This window comes from Nuphar pumila, chromosome 7 (assembly GCF_984573655.1).
Source record: "Nuphar pumila chromosome 7, dmNupPumi1.hap1.1, whole genome shotgun sequence".
Taxonomy (NCBI): Eukaryota; Viridiplantae; Streptophyta; class Magnoliopsida; order Nymphaeales; family Nymphaeaceae; genus Nuphar; species Nuphar pumila.
This window is the reverse complement of record NC_143255.1, coordinates 112698951-112723688: the sequence shown is the minus strand read 5'-3', so window position 1 is coordinate 112723688 and position 24738 is coordinate 112698951. Positions and strand designations below refer to the sequence as shown.

Here is a 24738-nt window from a genome sequence, read left to right as displayed (position 1 = left end):
TGGTTGCTGATCAAAGTCATATATAGTTATAGTTTGGATCTTGACCTAATTATTATTAGAGTCCAGATCCAAACCTAAGATCCATATCAGATTCAACCCTAATCAAGAGGTTGTTTAAGGTGGTCTATGTTGAGGTTGTTGAGCTCACCCAGTGCAGAGCATGGTCCGATCATTCACGAGAAGGTGAAAGCTCGCTTGCATCCTGAGAGCATAGTTGCACAAATACCTATTATATCGAGAACTTAATTATAAGTGGGATAACTATTGATTTAAAGACAACACATTTATGCATGCTTCCAAGACCATTGGTTCAATTACAGTTGCCTCACTTACTAAGTAAGGTATACTTTTTAACATGCACCTCAGATTTAGACTTGATAGAAAAAAAGAATGACCGTCTCATCTCAGCATTTGGTTTCTTTTACAAAGAGATAGAATAACGAGTGCCTACCCATAGCAGAACAAAAGAGGATCTTATCTTCCCTCTTTATTTTTGGGTCAGTTGGTTACCAGCTATTGTGGGTTATAGACGAGGACTGCAAGCTCAACAACTTAGACTAGGGGTGGCAATTGGGTCGGCGGGTTGGGGGGTCAGAATACCTCAACCCGAACACGACCCGTTTATTAAACGGGTTAATCGTGTCGTGTTACTCGTCAGGTCGACACAACCCAATTACATTTAATTAAAGAGTATAGACTGTCTAGGGCAGTTTAATTAATATGACTTTGTTAACCAACAAATTTAAAAAGGTGTACAACTAACAAGCAATATTTAATGATACCGTAGTCCTGAGTCCCGAAGCACCTACTCCTTCTATACCAGTCCCGAAGCACCTACTCCTTCTATACCGTTGGATTATTTTTCTATTCAACGGTTTAAATGAGCCTCAAATTTGTATAGTTTACCATCTTTAATGGTTTTCAAAAAGTAAATGAAAGAGGTGGAGGCATTAATTTCAATTAATTTCCTTTATTAATACATTCTAAAAGCTAAATGAAGGAGGCACGAGTGGTGGTGTGGGCAGATTTCAAAGTTATAAATTAAATGCTATTGACTTATTAATTCTCTCTCTCATAGTTATCAACTTATCTTCGCACACTGTATCATTAAATATTGCATGTTAGTTGTACACCTTTTTTAATTTGTTGGTTAACAAAGTCATATTAATTAAGCTGCCCTAGACAGTCTATACTCTCTAATTGGGTTGACGGGTCGACCACCCCGCCTAACCCATTTATTAAACGGGTCAAATGGGTTGGCATATCCCTAACACGAACCCGACCCATTTAATAAACGGGTTAGGCGGGTTGACCCGTTTACGACATGAACCCGTTTAAGCCAAACCCTAACCCAGCTAAGAAGCGGGGGGTCAGATTTTGCCACCCCTAGCTTAGACCATCACCCATCTGGAGATAGCATGAGATGGGCTGTGGTCGCTGCATAAAATGTGCCCATTGTAATATATATGGTGTGGATACGAATATCTATCACATATTTTTTGAGGAATAAGATAGCGGGTGGTATGAGAAAAGTAGCTAAGGAGGTATTGGGTGAGTCTAAAGGCGGTGCACCACTAGGTAAGGATACATCATGGTGGAACGAGGATGTCAAATTAGCTATTAAGGTTAAAAGAGAGTGTTATAGAAATCTAAGTAAGAGTCGTGATAATGAGAATTTGGAGAAGTATATGATAGCAAAGAAGGAAGCTAAAAAAGTTGTTCGAAACGCGAGGGCTAAGGTATATAAGGAGGTTTATGACAAGTTGGATACCAAAGAAGGCGAGAAGGATATTTATAGGCTTGCAAAGATGAGAGATAGGAAATCGAAGGATTTGGGTATGGTTAGATGTATCAAAGATGAAACGCAAAGGGTTTTAGTCAAAGATGAGGAGATTAAGGAGAGATGGAAAGATTATTTTGATAAGCTATTTAATGATAGTCATGCTCAAGATCTTGGAGACTTCTCCATTCCTTTTCATGAGATAAATCGTGACTTCATGCGCAAGATTCAAAAGAAAGAAATTGCAGAGGCTTTGAAGAAAATGAAATCAAGAAGGGCAGTTGGCCCAGATGGTATACCTATCGAGGCTTGGAAATGCTTGGGAGAGAAAGGTTTAGAATGGTTGACAAATCTTTTTAACTTGATTTGGCGAACAAATAAGATGCCTAATGAGTGGAGGAAGAGTACTTTGGTGCCTTTATATAAGAATAAGGGTGATATACAAGATTGCACAAACTATCGTGGTATAAAACTCATGAGTCATACTATGAAACTTTGGGAGAGGGTGATTGAGTCTAGGTTGAGGAAGGTTGTCATGATATCGGAGAATCAATTTGGTTTTATGCCTGGAAGATCAACTATGGAAGCTATACATCTTCTTAGACAACTTATTGAAAGATATAGAGAGAGGAACAAAGATTTGCATATGGTTTTTATTGATTTAGAGAAGGCATACGATAGAGTACCTAGGGACGTTCTCTGGTGGACAATGATGAAGAAAGGTGTTTCTCTCAAGTACATTAGTATAATTAAAGATATGTATGAAGGAGTAGTAACCAATGTCCGCACTTGTGGAGGGGTGACAACCAATTTTCCGATAACGGTTGGGTTACATCAAGGATCTGCTTTAAGCCCTTTCCTATTTGCGATAGTGATGGATGAGCTTACGAGATCAATTCAAGAAAATGTACCGTGGTGTATGTTGTTTGCTGATGATATTGTTTTGATTGATGAGTCTAGAGCTGGGGTTAATGCTAAGTTAGAATTATGGAGACAGACATTGGAAGCTAGAGGTTTTAAGTTGAGTAAGAGTAAGACTGAATATATGGAATGTCGGTTTAGTAAGCAACGAAGTAGTGATGGGAGTGTAGTGAAGCTTGGTGAGCAAGATATACCGGTGAATGATTATTTCAAATATTTGGGATCCATCATTCAAAAGTATGGAGAAATTGATGGAGATGTAAATCATAGGATAAAGGTTGGGTGGATGAAATGGAAAAGTGCTACTGGAGTGCTGTGCGATCGTAGAATGCCATTGCGGTTGAAGGGAAAGTTTTATAGGACGACTATTAGACCCGCTTTACTATATGGTACGGAATGTTGGGCTGCCAAGAGACATCATATTCAAAAAATGAGTGTAGCTGAGATGCGGATGCTTAGATGGATGTGTGGAAATACAATAAAAGATAAGATTCGGAACGAAGAGATACGTAAGAAGGTAGGTGTTGCACCCATTGAAAATAAGATGCGAGAGAATCGTTTACGGTGGTTTGGACATATTCGGCGAAGGCCTAATGATGCTCCAGTTAGAAGGTTGGAGAAATGGGAAAATATATTAGTTAAAAGAGGTCGGGGTAGGCCTAGGAAGACTTGGATGGAGTTGATAGGAAAGGATATGAATGCTTTGAACCTCACCGAGGACATGGCGTTGGATAGAAATGATTGGAGGAAAAGGATTCATGTGGAAGACCCAAAATGAATTTCTTTTTTGGTTCATATCGCTGACCCCAATTGTTTTGGGATGAAGGCGTAGTTGTTGTTGTTGTTGTTGTACGGATATCTATTTTCGCAGTCCTCGGCTACGCACGGTTCAGTGTATTTGAGTGAATGGATGGATTTTTTAACTAAAGAACATACTTTGAACAGTGAAATCAGACTGTAAGATATTTGTTATGTCGCATAAGCTGGGTGAGGCAACATTTTGGGGTTGTGTTCCAAATGACACTTTTGGACACGTGGACACTGATACGTACTGTTAATATTTTCAACGATTCTAAGTATAATCTCAATAAAAAGAGCTCATTTTGTAATATTAAAGTATCAAAAAATTACTTTTTTATTGATTAACAAAGCCCCAAATTCTGTGTCCTCGTGTCTTAGAAAAAACAAACAAACTTGGCGTCGAATCCGCATCACGCGTCCGCAAACATAACTGTAAAAAAGGGGTTCTTTACCTTCTTGTTGGATAACATTTGTACTAACTAGTACATGACTACATGTTTTGCAGTCTGGTCTCCCGCCTTCCCACTTTTCTATTATTATTATTTATTTTAATTTTTCTTCTGATAAATAAAGAAAGCCGCTCCGCTTCACTCGCAAATTCATTGGTGCAAACACCAAGTCCCTCCTCCGGAAAGTGCACCCAGAGAGAGAGAGAGAGAGAGAGAGAGAGAGAGAGAGCGCCTTTTGAAAGGTGACATGAACGTTTGAGGCCGGCAAAAGAAACGGCTTTGCTCCAGTCGAATCGAGCGAACGAGCGAAATCGCAGCAACAAAGAGGACGAGATGAGCGTCCGTGCGGCCTTCTCCATAGGAGTGGTGGGGTCCATGAACCAGGGTAGGTGCCGTCGGGACGCCACCGTCCCACCACCCTCCGTCGGAGCGCACTACCAAGCGGCCGAGAGCAGCCGCCGGTGGTTCCTCGTCCGGCGCCGGCGGTTCCTTCCGTCCCTGAGTGCGGGGAATTCGAATTCCCGCGCCGACGACCCCGTCCCTCCCTCGGAGATGTCGGTGGAGAACGCCCTCGAGCTGCTCGGGGTCGCCGAGGGCGCCTCCTTCGACGACATCCTCAGAGCCAAGAACTCGATTGTTGCTTCCTGTAAGGATGACCAGAAACTCATATCTCGGGTACCTATTTCGTATCTCCTCGTGATTTTTTCTTCGTTTTCTCTCGCTTTTGCATTGGTTTTGAGTGATACCCATTTGGTTTATTTTGTTAGAATGGTGTTGATGACCGTCGCAAAGAAAGGAAAGGATGGTGGGTTTGAAGTTCTGAGTAAAATTTTGATTAGTTGTTTTGGTGGGTTGATGCTCTGTGCAGAATTTTTTTCGCATAGCTTGGAATTGCGTATTTTTTGTTGGGCATTGATGAATTCACTTTGGTTTTAGTAAGGGAGGCTGTTGCCGAATCTTTGTGTTTTGCTGAGCAATTAGCAAGGTCTTGTTTATGTTTTATCGGATTCTACATTTGATTGATATTTTCTTCTTCTTTTCATTTGGTATCTGTCATTTGGCAGTTGACAGAATCTGGTTTTCTTGATGGTCTTCTCTAGATGTTGCATTATTTTTTTCTTTTTCGGATGTATGATAAACGGAAATGTGTCTATTGGGTATGGAAAATGGTGTTGCTGGTCTATGTTACGCAAGCATATTCTGGTGGGATGCTGCAATTTTTAGTTTATGGAGTTTTCAAGGCTTTAGGTTTCCTGTTTCCACTGCATTCCTATATTTGTATCAGCCTATTTTTGTGCTTCTTCAACATTTTGATGTTCTGTTGGTAGGCTTCTTTTGTTTAACATGTTTGTACAGGAAGAACTTTCTCTCACTTTATTTACTTGTACCTTTTATAATCACTGTACAAGTCTGGTGGTAATTTCAGCTACATGTGTGACTTTCTACATGAAAGAAGATATCTGGTGTATTGGATTCTTTGGTCCCCACTAGTGTGTCAAATATGAAGGCGTTGCTAGTTGGACTACCTGAGTTCAATTTTAAGCTCAAGGGAAGTTTCCATTGCTCATCAATATTACGATGAGTTTGATTACTGTTTAAATGCCTACATCATCTGTATTTATCTGCCCTATGGGACCTTGAATTCTTGAAAATACTTTAGGTGATCCCAATCTTTTGTCACCGTAGACAGTAGATACATGTACGGTAAACTATTGAATTCCTCTTTTTTTTTTTCCTTGGGACAGAAGCAAGAATAAATGAAATATCCGGGCATTCCAGCTTTCTGACTTGCTATGTGCAGTAATTTTCATCAAGTTAAATAGAAGTATAACATTGCTATAATGCCAAGTGCATTACCTATCTTAACTTACCTCTCATTTGTAAATTAATTGGATCGTCTTTAGCATGCCCAGTGAGCTCCCATGTGATGGCCAGGTCTCATGGATCTCACTTTTTGCTTCCATTCACCTGCATATTTCAACTTTATGTAAGTACAACAGGATTTTTGAGACATTCTGTGAATAAGATCATTTTACTTTGTTTGCAGGGACTTTGCTTTATTAGTTACTGTCGTTATTTCTTTATTGTCATTCTTGACTGCACTATCATGAAAAAAATAACTTTCACCAAGATTACATCGTTCAATTTTTTTTAATCTTTTGATGACGAGGAACCCTCGCCGAAGCGAGGAAAACCCCAGGCGAGGCCCCACAACCACCTTGTCTTACGTGGCCCACCTCTAAAAGCTATGAACACACCCGTGCGCCAGCGGGGGTTTGATCCGGGCCCCGGCACCTTCATTTCAGCACCCTCACAACCACCCTTCTGGCCATGCGTGTGACCCCTGCGGTGGTAGGATTACATCATTCAAGTTAATGAGCACATTGAGCTTATTCGTCACCATATTGTTGTTTACTATTATTACTGTTGGGGTTATTGTGGTGATGGGGCTTTCTTAAGTTTGACTCGGTAAATGAACTATTCAAACATCAAAGCCACCACCATCATTATATGTTCATTCTCTATATGTTACAATGAATTGTACATCTGAAACTCTTACTTAGAGGATATTCAGTTTTTTTAGAATCTGCAGAGTAAATCTCATGATGTACTTCAAGCTGATATCTTGCATCAAAACGTTATGTTAGAATTTTTGTTTTCTAGAATGAGTTATCCTTTCTGTGTATATCTAGCTGTTAAGGTACTCTGATGAAAGTACTAATCTTTTGAGTAAGTCTGATGTACTTCCCTTTTTCTTCTTCAAATTATTGTTTTTTTCTGCAACATGTTCTCCTAATCTTTGCCCTCCTTTTTTTTCCTTGTGCGTGCATGTGTGCATGTTCTATTCTTCACCCTCACCTTCTTTATTTCCATATATATATATATATATATATATATATATATATATATCTGTGTGTGGTGGTACGCATCATCTAGATTGGGGCTGAATGCATATTTTGTGCCTCACGGTTGGCTGGAAGACACAGCAGTTTAGTGTGTCTGCGCACGGATCAAAAGCATTTGGTGTAGGATGGGCATGCAGTGGGTGAGGGAGCACAACAAGGGAGGCTGCTAGGCGGCCTGGTGCGAGCTCGCAGTGATGCATTGGATGAGGGTGAGAGAGAGTTGAAAGAGAAAAAAGCAGAGAAGCTCTTTCAAGGTGGAGTAACCTCTAAATCTAAGAGGCTAATACCCATTCATAACACCCAGCCATACAAATGGTCTGACACCCCTCTCATCGCTCGACATACAATCAACTCTATTGGTCAACCAAGAATTTGTATCTGTATCAGTGGGTATACCGCTGAAAACAAAAAAAGGAAAATATGTATATATATATATATACATAATTTAACATGCCCCTTAAACTTTACGGTGAGAAGACCAAAAGTTTGCTAAGAAGAAACATAAATCGTGGAGTTGGGAGCGCTTTGGTGAAGAAGTCAGCCAACTGATATTCTGAAGTAACGTATGGTAATGTGATAGTTCCTCTGAGATATTCGTCTCGAATATAATGACAATCCATTTCGATATGCTTTGTCCGCTCGTGAAAAGTATGATTGCTTGCAATGTAGATCACACTTTTGTTATCACAACAGAGTTTGGTGGGAGAGAAAATGAGGACGCCCATGTCACGAAAGAGACTTCTAAGCCATACGATTTCCATAGTTGTCATTGTCATGGCCCGATATTCAGCTTCATTGGATGATAGTGAGACCTTTTGCTGCTTCTTACATCTCCACGAAATGAGAGATTCACTTAAAAAAATACTAAGACCAGTAGTTGAGATGCGATCATTGGGATTTCCTCCCCAGTCAGCATCAGTAAAAGCAGTTAATTCAAGAGTTAAGGAAGAGAATAAGAAGAGCCCTTTGGAGATGGTATTTTTGATGTATCGCACAATTCGCATCACGGCCACCATATGAACTGAAGTAGGTGCATGCTGAAACTGGCTTGCAGCATGAACCGCATGAGATATATTTGGACGGGTGATGGATAAATAGGTGAGAGATCCAATTAATTGACTATAGGGGGTTGGATCCTCAAGTAGAACACCATCCTCAAGTCTCAGTTTTGCATTGATAACTTCAGGAGTCTCAACTTTCTTTTCATCAGATACTCCTGACTTGGTACAAATGTCTGCTGCTAATTTCATTTGAGATAGTGTATCATCGGGAGGAGTAAGCCACTTCAATTCCTAAAAAATATCTCAAGAATCCAAGGTCAGACATATCAAAAGTTGCCTTTAACATAGACTTCACATCATTTACCCCCTTTTTGTCACTCCCAGTGATCATCATATCATCAACATACAACATTAGAATAACAATGAAATCACCTGTTTTCTTAACAAAAAGCGTAGTGTCAGTATAACAAGAAGTAAATCCCAAATTGATTAATACATTACTAAACTTGTCATACCAAGCTTTAGGAGCTTGCTTAAGTCCATATAAGGCCTTTTTTAATTTTAAAATTTTACCATTTAAATTCATACCCGGAGGTGGTTCCATATAAACTTTTTCACTCAAACTTCCATTTAAAAAGGCATTTTTAATATCAAGTTGAAAAATTGATCATTTTTAATAGAGGCTATTGCAATAAGAGCTCGAACACTGGTCATTCGAGTAACTGGGGCAAAAGTTTCATCATAATCCACCCCATATTCTTGAGCATACCCTTTGGCTACTAGCCTAGCCTTATATCTTTCTAAAGAGCCATCACTCTTAGTTTTTACTTTAAAAACCCATCTACATCCAATGGGTTTCTTGCCATTGGGTGGATTAATGATTTCCCAAGTTTGTGCCATTTTAAGTGCATTAAGTTTCAGTTCCATTGCTTAATTCCAATGAACATATTGTTTAGCATCATTATAATGAGATGATTCATGAAATGAGTGAAGGGCTAGCAGACATGCTCGAAAATTTGGAGAAAAATATCATAAGATACAAATCTATTTGGTATTTTAGAAATACGATTTGATCTTCTTCGAGAGGATTCTTCAATTGACTCATTTTGAGAGAATTTTTCAAGGGCACAAGGAGGATTACTTTCATTCCTTCTAGAGTAGACTTGTGTTTGCCTTGGTATATTTTCTTCTAAATTTTGGTCATTATTTGGAGGTTCAAAATATCCTCTACGAGAGTTTCACTAGATTCAACATGATCATCTATGACCTTTTCTTGAGGTAACAAGTCAAATAAAAAGGAGTAATCAATATTTTCATTTGGTTTATGCGAAAAACCATTTTCTTCTTCTAAAAATATGACATCTTTTGAGATATGAAGTTTGTTCTTGAATATGTCAAAACATCGATAGCCTTTTTGTTTTTCGCCATATCCTAAGAAAATACATTCAATTGCCCTTGAAGAAAGTTTATCATTTTTGTGAGTTAGAACAAAGCATTTACATCCGAAATTTCTTAGTCTTTTATAATTGAGAGACATATTCTAAAGTTTTTCAAATGGAGAAAGATTTTTCAAAGAAGATGAAGGGATTCTATTGATAAGATATGTTGAGGTTAGAACCTCTTCGGCCCAAAAGGATTTTGGAATGTTTTTTGAAATTAATAAAGTTCTTGTGGTTTCTATTATGTGTTTATGCTTTCTTTCCGCAAGACCATTTTGTTGCGGAGTGTTTGGACAAGAACGTTGATGACAAATACCATTTTCTTTTAAATAGATTTGAAATTCATTGGACATATATTTGCCTCCCAAATCGTAAGAATGGATAGATTTCCTAAAAATTGATTTTTAACCATTGCATGAAATTCTTTAAAGAAGGAGAAAACTTCGGATTTGCGACTTAAGAAGTAAATCCATGTAAATCGAGTGAAGTCATCAATAAAGACCACATAGTATGAAAAACCTCCTTTGGATAAAATAGGGGAAGATCCCCATACATCGGAATGAACAAGTTCAAAAGGCCGAGTGGTGACATAATTTCTTTGAGGAAATGGAATAGCTTTAGATTTTCCAAAAATGCAATCTTTACAAGTCATGTATTTGTCTTTACAAATATTGTTCAAAAAAGGAAAAAGAGATATCTTTACAAAATTTGGATGACCAAGTCTCTCATGCCAAATTCCAATACTTTTGTCTTTTACAAGATTGCAAGAAGATTTAGATGGAAGAGTCAAAAAGTCCATAAAATAAAGATCACCCCTTCTATGGCCTTGCCCAATCAGCTTCCCTGACTGGAGATCCTGCACGGTGCAATCTTTAGGTGAGAAAGAGACTTGGCATCCATGATCGGTGATTTGGGAAACGGAAAAAAGATTTAGATTAATTTTTTGAGCGACTCTTACTTTAGGAACGAAAAAGTTTTGAGAAGTTTTAAAATCAAGTGTTCCAATACTTTCATTTTTTAAAGATCTCCATCGGCCGTTGAAACATAAGAAGATATGAGTTCGGAAGAAACATTAGAAAGAGAGTTTTTATGAGATGCCATATGAAAAGAAGCACTGGAGTCTAGTATCCACATACCTGGAGGTGATGAAGAATAGGCGATGACGGCTCCTGATGTTGAAGATGAAGAAGTCTTGAGAAGATGTTGGAGAACTTCAGAGATATGGTTAAGAGTTTCTTTGATATCTCCTTCTTTGACACTTTCTTCTTCCTTTGGAGAATTTTCTCCAACCGCGGCCACTTTTCCCTTAAGCTTTGGGCAAATCGGCTTGATATGTCCCGATTCATTACAAGAGTCACAAATCACTCCCTTTCTATATCCATTATTTTTGTTAAAGTGGGGAGGTCTATATGATTTTACATTTGTTCCGGGCCTAGTAACGGCCAAAACTTCATCACTCTTAATACTTATGCCAAGACGAGTTTCTTCTTGGCATACTTCGGCAAGAGCGTCTTCAATGGGTAAGGCTTTACTTCTATGCAGAAGGGATGCCCTAACTTGTTCAAATTCCGGTCGAAGACTATGGAGGAGTTAGAAAAAATGCTCATTTTCAATTTGTTCTCTTCTCAACTCAATATCTTCCGGAGCCACCCATTTGGGCTCAAGAAGAACAAGCTCATCCCAAAGAGGGGTTAAAGAACTAAAGTAATCACGGACACTCATATCCGCTTGTCTAGTAGAACAAATTTTTTCTTGACAAAAAAATTGTCTAGCTAGATCCTTTTAGGTATACATACCCTTAAGAAAGAACCATGCCTCATTGGCTCTTCTAAATTTAGCAATGTTGACACAATTTTTGAGGTCCACATTGTTCATAAACTATGCCAAAATTTTGGCATGGTTACTTTCCCAATCCTCAACTTTGGATTAATGGTCATTGATAGCTTTGATGCGCTCATCGCCATGTAAAGCGTTTTCAATCCCACTTTCAATTTTAGTGAGAACAAGAGAGGGTTCGGGAGTAGTTCCCATAACAAAACCCCAAAGTTTCTTACCCCATAGATGATTTTCCATAGCAGAGGCCCACATAAGGTAATTGGATCCGTTGAGCTTAAAAGAGAGCTCTACTTTAGATTCGCGCTCCATAGGTACCGAATAGTCTTCCTTTCTTCAAAAGCTTGAGAGGCACATGTCCCAAGACACCAAAAAGAAGAGAAGCCCGATCACCAACCCGACTCTGATACCATGTAATGAAAAGAGCGGAAGCACCAATAAAACAAACCACTCTTGAAGAGTGATCTCAAGAGCCAAGAACACAAACACTAAAAAGTGTATACAAAAACCCACTAAAGGGAAAAATGACTAAAAGTCATAAGTTGGATATTATTGAAGAAAGAAGAAGGTAAAAAACCCTTGCAAATACAAGATAAAGCCTCTTCTATTTATAGAGGAGGAAACCAAAGAGGAGGGACCACAAGGGGGCTCCCATCTAGTCGTTGGGAGCCCCAACGACAAGATGAGTGGGGCCCCTTGTAGTCTTACAATATGCAAAACAAAAAAGAAAAAAAGAAAAAGAAAAAGTAAAAAAGGAGAGAAAAGGAAAAGGGGAAGGATTACTTGGGGATTTACCAAAATACCCCTATCGGGTATTTGGAGAATAAGAAAACAAAAAAAAAGGAAAATATGTATATATATACATATATGTATATATATACATATATGTATATATATACTTATGTATATGTATATGTATGTGTATGTATATACATATATATATATAAGTATATGTATATATATATATTTATATATACATAATTTAACACATGTGTGCATGTGTTTGCAGTTACATGTGTATAAAAAGTATATATATATTTTTGTATGTATGTATATATGCTCACACATATGTGAGTGTGTGTATGTAGTTATGCTATGTCACATAGACAGGCACTGCACAGAGCAGAGACACTTGGTACAAGTACAACACATAAATTTTTGTGAACTAGGATGTGGGCACATGGTTATATATATATATATATATATATATATATTGTGTGTGTGTGTGTGTGAGAGAGAGAGAGAGAGAGAGAGAGAGAGAGAGAGAGAGAGAGAGAGAGAGAGAGAGAGCAATCTTAATGATACTTTGAAAATATCTTGCTTTTATCAACAATTTAATGTGAGCTGATACTATCAGCTAAGTATCATGATATTTTCAAAATATTGACATGATATATATCGTGATAGTATCGCGATATATGCAAATAGAAACCACAACTAGATTTTTTTTGATTAAAAAAATCCAATATTTGAAGAAACAAAAAATTGAAAAAATATTAAATATTTTTCTAAACGGGGGATCCAGCCCTCAAAAAGTCAGTTGATTTGGTTCGAGAACCAAATCAAACCAATAAAATTTATGAGATTTGGGATTTTTGAGAACTTGTTTTCAAAACATGTAAAAAATAAAGGGTAAAAACACACACCATTGTACTGGTAATCAAAACATCATCATTGCTGAGAACACATGGATGGGAAAAATCTATAAATCAAGCACTGCCGGGTTTGTTTTGAGTCACGAACAATTTGGGTATTTTCTTTTTTAAACTTAACATGTTGGGTTTCTTAAAATTTTTAAAGGTTAAACTTGAAACAAAGGGAAATGTAGCCTTTCTTCATGAGTATTTTTCAATGAGAAAGAACTCTAATTCTCAACCCTTATGAAGTTTGCTACAGTGAGAGGGAACACACTTGTGGCAGGAAGGGTACTATTGTGACTCATTTATCTTGTCTACTTTAAGGTCTTTCTATTGTTTTTTTTCTTTTTCTTTTTATATTTTTGTTTACTTTTTAGAATTTTTATTTATTTTTAATAATTTCAAGATTTTCTTCTCGAGGGAGACCACTTTGAAAAATAACTCCTGAGAAAAGCCTTGTTGAGAGATTACCAAAAGGGTGACAATGGCTATATATATGTATATATATCAGTGTTGTGAAAAGCGTTGAGGCGTAGCGAGGCACTCCACCAAAATTTGAGGCGAGGCGTAAAGCATAAGCCTCAATTTTTTTTTAAATTTAAAAAAAATATAAAAAATATCTAAAATTATAAATAAATAAAAAATGCTTTATTGATGAAGCAATAACCAACAAGAAATAAAAAATCTCAAATAAATACTGAAAAAATATGAAATTAACATATAATCCAATGAATTCATATTCAATAAGATTTAACATATATAACTTGGAAACTAAGAGTATACAACTTCTTTTCTCCTTCTAATCTCTACTAAAAAATAATAAAATTTTCCAAGCCATACAAGATTTATACAATCTCGATATTGTACTTGCCAAACAATTCAAAGAGCATGGTGCTTGAACTTTTAAATGAACAAAAAAGTTATTTCAGCGTCATGCTTATGAGTCCAAGAAATATTAAAGAGTATACAACTTTTTTTGTCTTGAATAACTCTGTTTCAAGTGAACTTGAAATCCTGTAATATGTGAGCAGTGAATGCAAAATTAAAGATTGCTAATAGGGTGCTTCGACCCACCAACTTTATTACTAATGCTGTTGAATTCACCTTCTGGGAAAAAAGTGCTCGAGCTGTTGAAACCATAAAAAGAAAACATCATACTACCCCTGCCACTAAGGTTATCTTGAAAGAAAATATTGTCGTGGTATTAAAAAAAGTGCCAGATAATTTGTGATGCAAGGCTCCAAAATCTTTTGGGAAGGCTCGTGTTGTGCATTTTGAAATGTTAAAACTTTTCGAGTCTCACGTTCTTATAAAGGAGACCTCTTCTCAAGTGCCAGTGAATGAAATCGAAGGAAGAAATGTAGATGATGAGACTGCGCAAGTGGAGATTGAGGGAAGTGCAATGGCTAAGACAGGGTCAGATAAGAAACATAGAACTAAGAAAAAGACCAAGGAGAGTATACCACAGGCTAATCTAAGTGATTATGCAGCAGTGAATGTGCACAACATAAACTTAATTTACTTGAGGCAGAACTCGGTGGAGGATTTGCTAGATGATCTGGAGAAATTCCAGGACAAAATTGTTGGTTCATTTGTGAGAATCAGGATTTTTGGTTCGGGTAATAAGCAAGACATGTACAGGCTTGTACAAGTTGTAGGTAATCTTTATTTCATTGTCAATGGATGTTTTGAACTTTGTCATTTGTTGATTATCCATTTTACAATTGTTTTATGTACCTAACGAGAACATGGCATAATTGCTGATGCTGTTGCTACAAGTACTAATAGGGCACCCAAATTTTAACGCTAAAGGAGATTAGAACTCAACCGAACTGCAGACTGAAATTTCGCACAAAAAAATAACAGAAAAGAAAAATATATACAAATATATAAAACATGTACCTCTCTTCTTCTTCTTCTTCTGAAACCCAATCTCGGGTTAGGTTGACAGACGAGACAAAGAGAGGTGGGAGACACCGAGACAAGAAGTGGGAGACGAGTGAGGGACTGTGAGAGAGAGAGATGAGTGAGAGGCGAGTGAGGGACTACGAGAGACGAGTGAGGGACTGCATGCGAGAGAGAGATGAGCGAGAGACAAGAGAGAAACTGCAACAGACGAGAGAGAGACTGCGAGACAAAATGAGAAATTAGGGCCCGACCCTAATTAGAGTAGGGGCCTTGATTTAATAACATCTAACTTTTGGTCAAATGGGGGATTTGACCCCCATTTGACCAACAAAAAGAGGTGCATACGCCTCACATTGAGGCGCATTTCGCCCCGAGGCGTATGCCTCAAGGCGTGTGAGGCGTACGCCTCGAGGCTTTTACGCTTTATACTAGCGCCTCAAGGCACAAAGGCCCTCGCCTTGAGGCGAGGCACACTTTTTGTGCCTTGAGGCACGTTTTTAATAACACTGATATATATATATATATATATATATATATATAGATAGATAGATAGATAGATAGATAGATAGATAGATAGATAGAGAGAGAGAGAGAGAGAGAGAGAGAGAGAGAGAGAGAGAGAGAGAGAGAGAGAGAGAGAGAGAGAGAGAGAGAGTCTAAGGCAATAAAACATGAATATCATCTTAAGTGCCGATTCTTAAACAATATTTCTAAATCATTATAACAGTAAATGTGAGTTGAAAATTAAAATGCAATGTAATCAATTACAAATTAGAGGAAAATATACACAAGTAAACATTAAACTAAAAGATTATAAAAAGAAATAGATAAAGTTAAAGACATACTGATACTGTAGAGCATGTCCAATGCATGTTTGTGTCCTGTGTCCACAAGGTGTTGTGGTGTGCCCTCAGTTATGTCTAATGTCATGCCATATTTGTTAAAATATTAATTTGTAATTGTAGCCTCATGTTATTCAGCTACTCTTGTAGCCAAGATAAGGTTGTCTTAAATGCCTAGGCTGTTGTGGAGGAAGTGTCTAGTAGGATGATTTTTTTGGAATCCTCCCATTCTATTTTTAGCATTATTTTTTTGGCTCTAGACTTATCTTCTTCCTATTGTTAGGATGACTCTTAGGGTAGCGTGAGAGGCTCTTGGAAGCTTGTGCCTCCTCTCCTTTATTTCTCTCTTTTTTTAGCCATTAGAAAACCTATATATACCCCTCTTGTATTCTCTCTTTTCATCAAGCAATGAAATGAAATTTTTCTTGAGTGACTAAGTGAGAGTGTGTGTGTGTTCAATAGGTGTGTGTGAGTGATTTGTGTTGAGTGTTTGTTTCCCTAGCCTCACACCTCCTTCTTTTGTGTTTCTTGTTGGTCATACCACTTTCCATTGCGTTATTGGGGTTCTCAAAATCCCAACAAGTCTTATCAGAGCCTTGTCAAAGGAAATCACACTCGCACCAAAACTATGGCAATAAGCTCAAGCAACTACGTCACCAATCTCTCCAAGTGCCCATATTTAATGGTTAAGGCTATGATTTTTGGAGTCTTAAAATGAAGACTCTATTCGCCTCACAAGAACTTTGGGAGCTCATCCAAGTTGGTTTCGAAGAACCAACTGATGATGCAACTCTTGGATATGTACTCCAGCAAAACAAAAAGAGTTTAAGGAGAACAAGAACTCGAATGCACTTTTATGCATCCAACTTGGGGTAAACAATTCGATCTTTCACCGGATCATGAATGCGTAGATCAAAAGAAGCCTGGAATATTCTAAAAGTTGAATTCCAAGGCTCTAAAAAAATAATCTTCATCAAGCTTCAAGCATTATAGAGAGATTTTGATACATTGTCAATGAAAGACAGTGAATCCATTAAAAAATTCTTTTCAAGAGTTGTTGGAATCATAAATCAGATTAGAAGCTATGGCGACAAAATTGAGAAAGAAATCGTTGAAAAAATTCTAAGAAGCTTGCCGATGAAATGACTATGTTGTAGCTACCATAGAAGAATCAAAAGACCTAGAAACCTTGTCATTACAAGAGTTGATGGGTTCTCTCGAGGCACATGAGAAACAAATCTTTAGATCCGAATATCAAAATATTCAGCATGCACTCTAATAAAAGCTCAATATGGATGAAGAAAAAAAAAAGCTTCAATAAAAATTCTCATTTTGTAAGAGGGAGAAAAAACCCAAGATTTGGAGGTCGCGGGCGAGGAAAAGGCTATTCTAATCAGCCTAGAAACCATAAGCAATCCGAAAAGAATTGCTATGTGTATAAGAAGCCTGAATATGAATCAAGGGATTGTCGATTCAAGTGCATACGATGCTGAGTGCCAAATCACTCCTAGAAAGACTGTTGATTTCAAGAAAAGAATGAAGCCAACTTTACAAAAATAAAGATGACAAAGGCCAAATGTTCTTCTCTTGCATGAATGTTGAGCAAGAGTCACATGATTTATGGTATGTGGATAGCAGGTGCAACAACCACATGATCAGAAATCGAAAGTGCTTCATCACCTCCAAATTAAGAATGGGAGATGGCAAATCTCAAATTGTTGAAGGAAAGGGAGTCATAGTTGTCAAAACTAAATCAGGTCAGACTAAACTTATCCATAATGTTTCTTATGTCTCTGGTTTAGCTCAAAATTTATTAAGTATTAGTCAACTTATACAAAAAAGGCTACTCAATAAATTTTAATCATGATACCAAAAGTGAAAATGGCCATAAACAAATTTTTTTCTTTGACTATGACCCCATGTGAAGGACAAGCCTTGAAAGCTGAAAATTTAGATGAATCAAATCTTTGTCCCTTAAGATTTTGTCATTTAAATTATCAAAGCCTGAAATTGTTAAAGTAGAAAAATATGGTGGTTGGCCTCCCCTATATCAATGAAGAAAACAAAATATATGAAGGATGCATCTATGGCAAATTCCATAGACTGCCATTCCCAGACTCATCTTGGAAGGCAAAGCGTCCACTCGAATTGATCCATGCGGATATCTGTGGGCCAATGCAAACTGAGTGTTATAGTGGAAAGAGATATTTTTTTGCTCTTCGTGGATGATTATAGTAGGGTGATGTGGGTCTATTTCCTCCAACAAAAGTCGGAAGCATTTTCCGTCCTCAAAGAATTCAAAGCTTATGTGGAAAAAGAAAGCGGTTGCAATCTGAAGAGATTGAGGATGGATCATGAAGAAGAGTTCACATCCAATGAGTTTTGGGACTTTTGCAAAAAAGCATGGCATCAAGAGGCAACTAACTGTGGCAAAAACACCGGAGCAAAATGGTGTGGTTGACCGCTAAAACAAAGCTATTGTGTATATAACAAGAAGCATGCTAAAAGGAAAAATTCCCCCCAATAGTTTTTGGGCCGAAGCTGTGAACACTGTAGTGCATATTCTGAATAGAGCTCCCACAAAATCCATTCACAAAAAACTCCATATAAGGCTTGGTATAAGCACAAACCAAAGGTAAGCTATTTTAAAGTCTTTGGTTGTGTTGCTTATAATAATTTTTTTCTCAAAATAGAGAAAAATTTGACGAAAAGGAGAAAAGTTCATATTTATTGGCTATATTGATACTTCCAAAGCCTATCGTCTCTTTAATCCAATTTCGAAGAAATTAATAATCTCGAGAGACGTGATATTTGATGAAGAAAATGATGGAGTTGGGAAATAAGCTCAGTGCAGTCACCAGAACATGAAAAAGATCCTGCTGCAACAAAAGAAGATGTTGATTCAACAGCTTTAGAATCTGAGTCATATTCACAAAAGGTCAAATCTCTTGCAGACATCTATGATTCATGTGATTTTGCATTATTTTCTTGTGAGCCACAAAATTATGAAGCTGTCCAAGTTGAAATTTTAAAAACTGCCATGAATAACGAAATCTCTGTAATAGAGAAGAATCATACGTGGGAGTTGGTGGATAGGCCAAAAGAAAAGATGTCGTTGGCCTAAAGTTGGATTTTCAAAACAAAATATAATGAAGATGTCTCAATTCAAAAGCACAAAGCTCGACTTGTAGAAAAGGGCTACTCTAAAAAATTTGGAGTAGACTTCAATGAAACCTTCGCTCGAGTTGTGATAACCATTGTGGCTGAATTAAAAATTTCAATGTACCAACTAGATGTGAAATATTCTTTCCTGAATGGACAACTCAAAGAAGAGGTTTATGTTGAGCAACCTCTTGGATTTGAGAAGAAAGGTAGCAAAAAAAAAGTGTACAAGCTAAAAAAGGCTGTATATGGCCTAAAACAAGCACCACGAGCTTGGAATATGAAAATAGATCAATATTTTCAAAGAGGTTCAAGTGAACCCTCTCTCTATGTGAAAAAGGAGGAGATTTTTTGATCGTGTGCTTATTATATGTAGATGATTTGATCTATGCTGGATCAAATGCAAAAATGGTTGTCAAGTTCAAGGAAGCCATGATGAAAGAATATGAGATGACAGATTTGGGGATTATGAAATATTTTCTCGGAATCTAAGTAAAGCGAAAAGAAGAAATTTTTATTTTTCAAGAAAAATATCTTGAAGATCTGTTGAAAAGATTCAATATGGTGAATTGCAAACCAATGAGCACACCAATGACTGTAAATAAGAAGCTATCAAAAAATGATGGGGCAAAAAAGGTGGATGCTTTGATGTATCGAAGCTTGGTTGGGTCTTTAATTTATCTCACCAATACAAGACTTGATATCGTAAATGTAGTAAGCCTTGTTTCCAGGTTCATGAGTGAACCAAGCAAACTCCACCTTGCAACAACAAAAAGAATTTTGAAGTATTTGCAGGGTACAAAAAGTTTTTGAATCAAGTATGCTGCCGAGAACAATTTAAAGCTGCTTGGCTATACCGATAATGATTGAGCAAGATCGGTCGATGATAGAAAAAGTACTTCAGGCTATGTTTTTTGCTTGAGAACGAAAGCAATCTCTTGGTTGTCGAAGAAGCAGAATACTGTTGCATTGTCTTCTGCTGAAGCAAAGTATATCGCAACCACTACCGCAACAAGTGAAGTAGTATGGCTAAGGAGAATTCTTTTGGACTTGCAACAGAAGCTTAAAGGACCAACTATTATCAATTATGACAACAAGTCTGCTATTGCAATGACAAAGAATCCAGTCTTTCACAATCGATCGAAGCACATTGAGATTCACGATCATTTTATCAGAGAATTGGTTGAGAAAGAAAAGATTTTGCTAGAGTTCGTGCCAACCAATGAACAAACAAGAGATATGTTCACCAAACCATTGCCCGTAGATAAGTTTGAGAATTTCAGATCCATTTTGGGAATTACAAATTAAGGGGGGATGTTAAATTATTATTTTGTAATTGTATCCTCATGTTAGTCGGCTATTCTTGTAGCCAAGATAAGGTTGTCTTAAATGCCTTGGTTGTTGTAAAAGAAGAGTCTAGTAGGAGATTTTTTTTGGAATCCTCCCATTCTATTTTTAACATTATTTTTTTGGCTCTAGACTTATCTTCTTCCTATTGTTAGGATGACTCTTAGGGTAACGTGAGAGGCTCTTGGAAGCTTGTGCCTCCTCTCCCTTATTTCTCAATTTTTTTAGCCATTAGAAAACCTATATATACCCCTAGTGTATTCTCTCTTTTCATCAAGCAATGAAATGAAATTCTTCTTGAGTGACTAAGTGAGAGTGTGTGTGTGCATAGGTGTGTGTGAGTGATTTGTGTTGTGTTTGTTTTCCTAGCCTCACACCTATTAACTTGAGGGTCCAGATCCAAATCACCCAACGTGCATCTTGTGTTCACGTCTAATGTGATTGTTGTGTTTCTTTAAATGCCCCTCATTAATCTCTTTTGTATTTTATGTAAATGAGGGTATTTTAGTCATGATGTATCTTAATTATAAAGTTAATGTATAGTTACAAGAGCAACACAATTTTCTCGTATTGAGAATTGTGTGTGTTCAGCCCAAAACCCTATTGTCCTCTTTTCTCTATGTAGGGAATTCAAAAACCCTAAATGTAACATGGTATCAAAGTCATGATTCAGAGCAGTGCTAGAAAATCTTGGTGAACTTCAAGATCCGACCTTTTCTTCCTCCAGGTAATAGTTGATTCTTATAATCCTCTTTTTCTTCCTACTTTCTTTATTCTTCTTCTAATCTACGCCCTCCTTTTCTTGCTATTCCTTTCTCAAATCTGCGTTTCTTCTTGTTTCCTCTTCCTTCCTCAAATCTGATTTCTTTCCTCTTAAATCAAATCTGCATTTGGGCGAATCTCTATTTATTGAAATCTTGTGTTAAATTTTTTTAAATAGATTCTCGTTGAATTGTGCTTGGGTCAAGCTTTTGATCTTTCTTTCTATTTTATTCCTTCTTTGTCAAATCTGATTCATCAAGCCTGAGAATAAGATTGATGTCACTTTAGATCTCACATTTTTGGTTAGTGATAATAAGGAAAAATCAAGTTCAAAGTTGATCTCGATATACTAGGTTGTTAAAATTTTATTCGTGGCAAATATCTTTGATTGTTAATCTCACGTTTTATTCTGAAAAAAAAAGTGACAGATTGTTGCCTCCTATTGTTGCCGATTTTCTGTAAACCTTTTTGTCGAGTGATATTGCCTCTTATTGCTTATTGGCTGTCCTGATTTAATCTTCCTGCATCGTTCCTTAGTTCATTCCTCATGGATTTAAGTTCTTCAGGATCCATCTTTGCCAGTTTTCTCAGTCAATTGATTTCTGAAAAAGTAAATAATTCCAACTATCTTACCTGGAAAAGACATATTGTTCTTTTTATTAGGAGCCAGGATCTTTCTAGTCACCTATGTGGATCAGTAGTTGCTCTACCTGAGTTTTTTATGCAGGAAGATAAAGACGGCAAAGGGGCTGTTACCGCATTGAGGGCCATTCGTAATCCAGATTTCATCAACTGGATGAAGAAGGATCAAGCATTAGTTTCCTATATTACTTTCACTTTATCGTAGGAGGTATTGGTGGGAATACCAGATGATTGCACTGCATGTTGTGGAATACATTGCAACAAACTTACTCTCAAATTTTAGAGGCCAAGATTATGTATATGATAAGAGAGTTTCAGATGTTGAAAAAGGAAGCATCCATGTCTATTATGGAGTATTTCAATAAAATCAAGTCTATCACAAATCAGTTAGCTATTAATTGGATGCCAAATATATGAGAAAGACAAAATTCAACAAGCTCTAGTTAGTTTGGGACCAGAGTTTCACGTGCTGTCCACTACACTGCAATATGTCGAGACCGTTTTTGATTTTAATGATCTGAAGGCCAAACTTCTTAGCTATGAGATGTGATTAAAGGGGATGTTAAATACAAAGAAGGCTGGGGCAGGCTCACATGATATATTGTTTACAGGATCCTTTTCAGGCCATGGACGTGGAGGAGGCAGAGCTTATAATAAGGGAGGATGGAGAATTCTTCCTACTACTAATAATTCTTTAGCAGGAAGAGGTACTTCTAATAACAACATTCCTACATGCTATATTTATAAGAAGAAGGGTCATACAAAAGCAAAGTGTTGGTTCAAAGATAATTCGAGATACAATCTTGAAGCTAGAGGTAAGCTTGCACCTAGAGATCAAGAGCAGAACAAGGGGCAAAGTGGTTCTAACAAGGATCTTTTGTTGGCCGCACTTTCTGGACTGAGCTTTAAACAAAATGATCAAGGTGTTGGTACATTGATTCAAGAGCCGCCAACCATGCCACAGGTGACACAAGTAAATTCTCTAAATTGAATCCTTATTCTTGTAAAAATAACATTATTACTGGAGATGGTAGACGCCACCCTATCACACATTCCAGAGATATCCTCATTCCTTTGTCCAAATATCATCCCATCCCGTTGTTTGATATATTGTGTTCTCCCGATATAAACAAGAATATAGTCTTTGTTTCTAAACTTGTCGATGATACCAATCCATGTGTTGTATTTACTTCATCTTCGGTGTATGTTAAGGACCTTCAAACGAGGAAGACGTTCACTGAAAGAGAAAGGTCTGGAAACATGTACGTCTTCAGAGAAGATCCCTTGGTTGTACAAGCTACTTTTGATAGTCACTCGAAGCTTGAGTCCTCTGCGTGTGTCTTCAGTATTTCAAAGTCCGGTCTATCAAATGTTTGGCATAGTTGGTTAGGTCATTGTGGTGGAGTTTTTTTTGAAAGATTAGTCTCAAATAAATTATTGCCCAAATCTGTTATGGGTGAAGAGTCTCATGATAGTTTGTGTCCTAGTTGTCAAGTCTGCAAGTGTCATGTTCTTCCATTCAATTCATATAATAAGAGGGCTTCGAGACCTTTTGAAACTATTCATTTTGATGTATGAGGGTCATCTCCACTTCTCTCTTCTCCTAGTAGTCAATATTATGTTTCATTTATTGATAACTACTCATGTTACTCTCAGATATTTTTCTTGAAGCACAAATCTAAAGTTTTTGGTGTGTTTAAGAATATTTGTCCCTATGTTTATACTCAATTTTCATTAAATATTCTAAATTTCTAATGTGATCTTGGTGGTGAATACTCATCAAAAGAATTTATTGCATTTTTACAGAATAATGAAATTAGTCGAAGAGTTTCATGCCCACAAACACCTCAACAAAATTGCATTGTTGAAAGGAAGCATCACCATATTGTGGAGAGTGCAATTTCATAAAAGTAAAATGTCATTTCATACAGCTGATTATATTATAAACATATTGCCCATAAAACTTTTATGGCATAATTCTTCTTATTTTATGCTGTTTGGGAAGCATCCAAATTAGTGTATGTTATGTTCATGTAGATAGCTAGTTGAGAAACAAATTTCAGGATAAAGCCTATGTTTGTCGTTTTATTGGATATGCTAATGATTACAAAGGCTATAAGTACTATGATCCCAAGTCAAGAAAAATTAAAATATCTAGGAATGCTGTATTTGATGAGTGCAATTTTTCTAATGATCAATGCAACCAACATGTTTTGCAGAACAAGAGCAATGTTGAAGTATATCAGCCTTGGCTAGATGACAAACTATTTACACCCATGAGCACCAGCGTGCATCAACCAAATCATAATTCTGATACAGTTCATGACGTTTTAGAAGATCCTCCGACTGAATCAGATTATGACATAGAAGCTAGTTCAGATAATGCAGAGATCGTATCAGGTAGATTCAAAGAAGGATGCGTTTGCACAAGATGCAATCAAAACCATCAGCAGCTGGTCCAGCAAGATCAACAACAATCATTAGATCAAGAGAGTCAACTCAAACCAATAAGAAGATCAAGCAGGGTGAGACATCCAATTGAAAGATGGGTAAGTTATGAAAATTTCAGCATTGATTTTCAGTGTTTCCTTACTCAGATTGGGAAACTGCAGGAACCCAAAATATTTCAACATGCAGTGCAGTCAAATAGATGGATAGAAGCCATGAATAAAGAATTGCAAGCCTTACATGAGTGTCAGACTTGGGAGATAGTTAAAAGATCACCTGATAAAAATGTAGTTGGGTCGAAATGGGTGTACAAAATAAAATACAAACCCGATGGCACCATTGTGAGATACAAAGCTCGACTAGTAGCGAAAGGGTTCACCTAGGAGTACGGGCATGATTATGATGAAACCTTTAGCCCTGTTATTAAGATAGTCACCATTCAGATCATTCTTTCTCTAGCAGTTGATCACGGGTGGAAACTAAGTCAATTGGATGTAAATAATGCATTTTTATGTGGGCATCTTAAAGAAGAGGTTTATATGGAGCAACCATCGGGATATAGTGAGGATGATTCAAGGGCTTATGTTTGCAGGTTAAAGAGAGCCATTTATGGGTTAAAGTAAGCTTCAAGATCTTGGTTTGAGAGTTTCTCTGTTGCAATTCAAGGTTATGGTTTTACTCGGTCCTTGTGAGATCATTCACTCTTTATTTACAAAGGTAACAATACTATTACTGTGTTACTCATTTATATTGATGATATAATTGTTACCTGTAGTTGTGATGAACATGTTGAAGAACTGAAGAGATTCTTAAATAAAAAGTTCAAGATGAAAAATCTTGGTCTGTTGAGATATTTTCAT

General features: G+C 37.0%; 1 protein-coding gene across 1 annotated transcript in view; it reads left to right on the top strand.

Annotated features, from left to right (window-relative positions):
• Positions 1-4117: 4117 nt before the first annotated feature.
• Positions 4118-24738, top strand: part of LOC149832973 (protein CHAPERONE-LIKE PROTEIN OF POR1, chloroplastic-like) — a 48871-nt gene continuing 28250 nt past the window's right edge. The window contains exon 1 of the mRNA XM_090014800.1: positions 4118-4626. Within this exon, the coding sequence (XP_089870926.1) occupies positions 4285-4626 (342 nt within the window). The 5' untranslated portion in view covers positions 4118-4284. The remainder of the gene's footprint in view (positions 4627-24738) is intronic.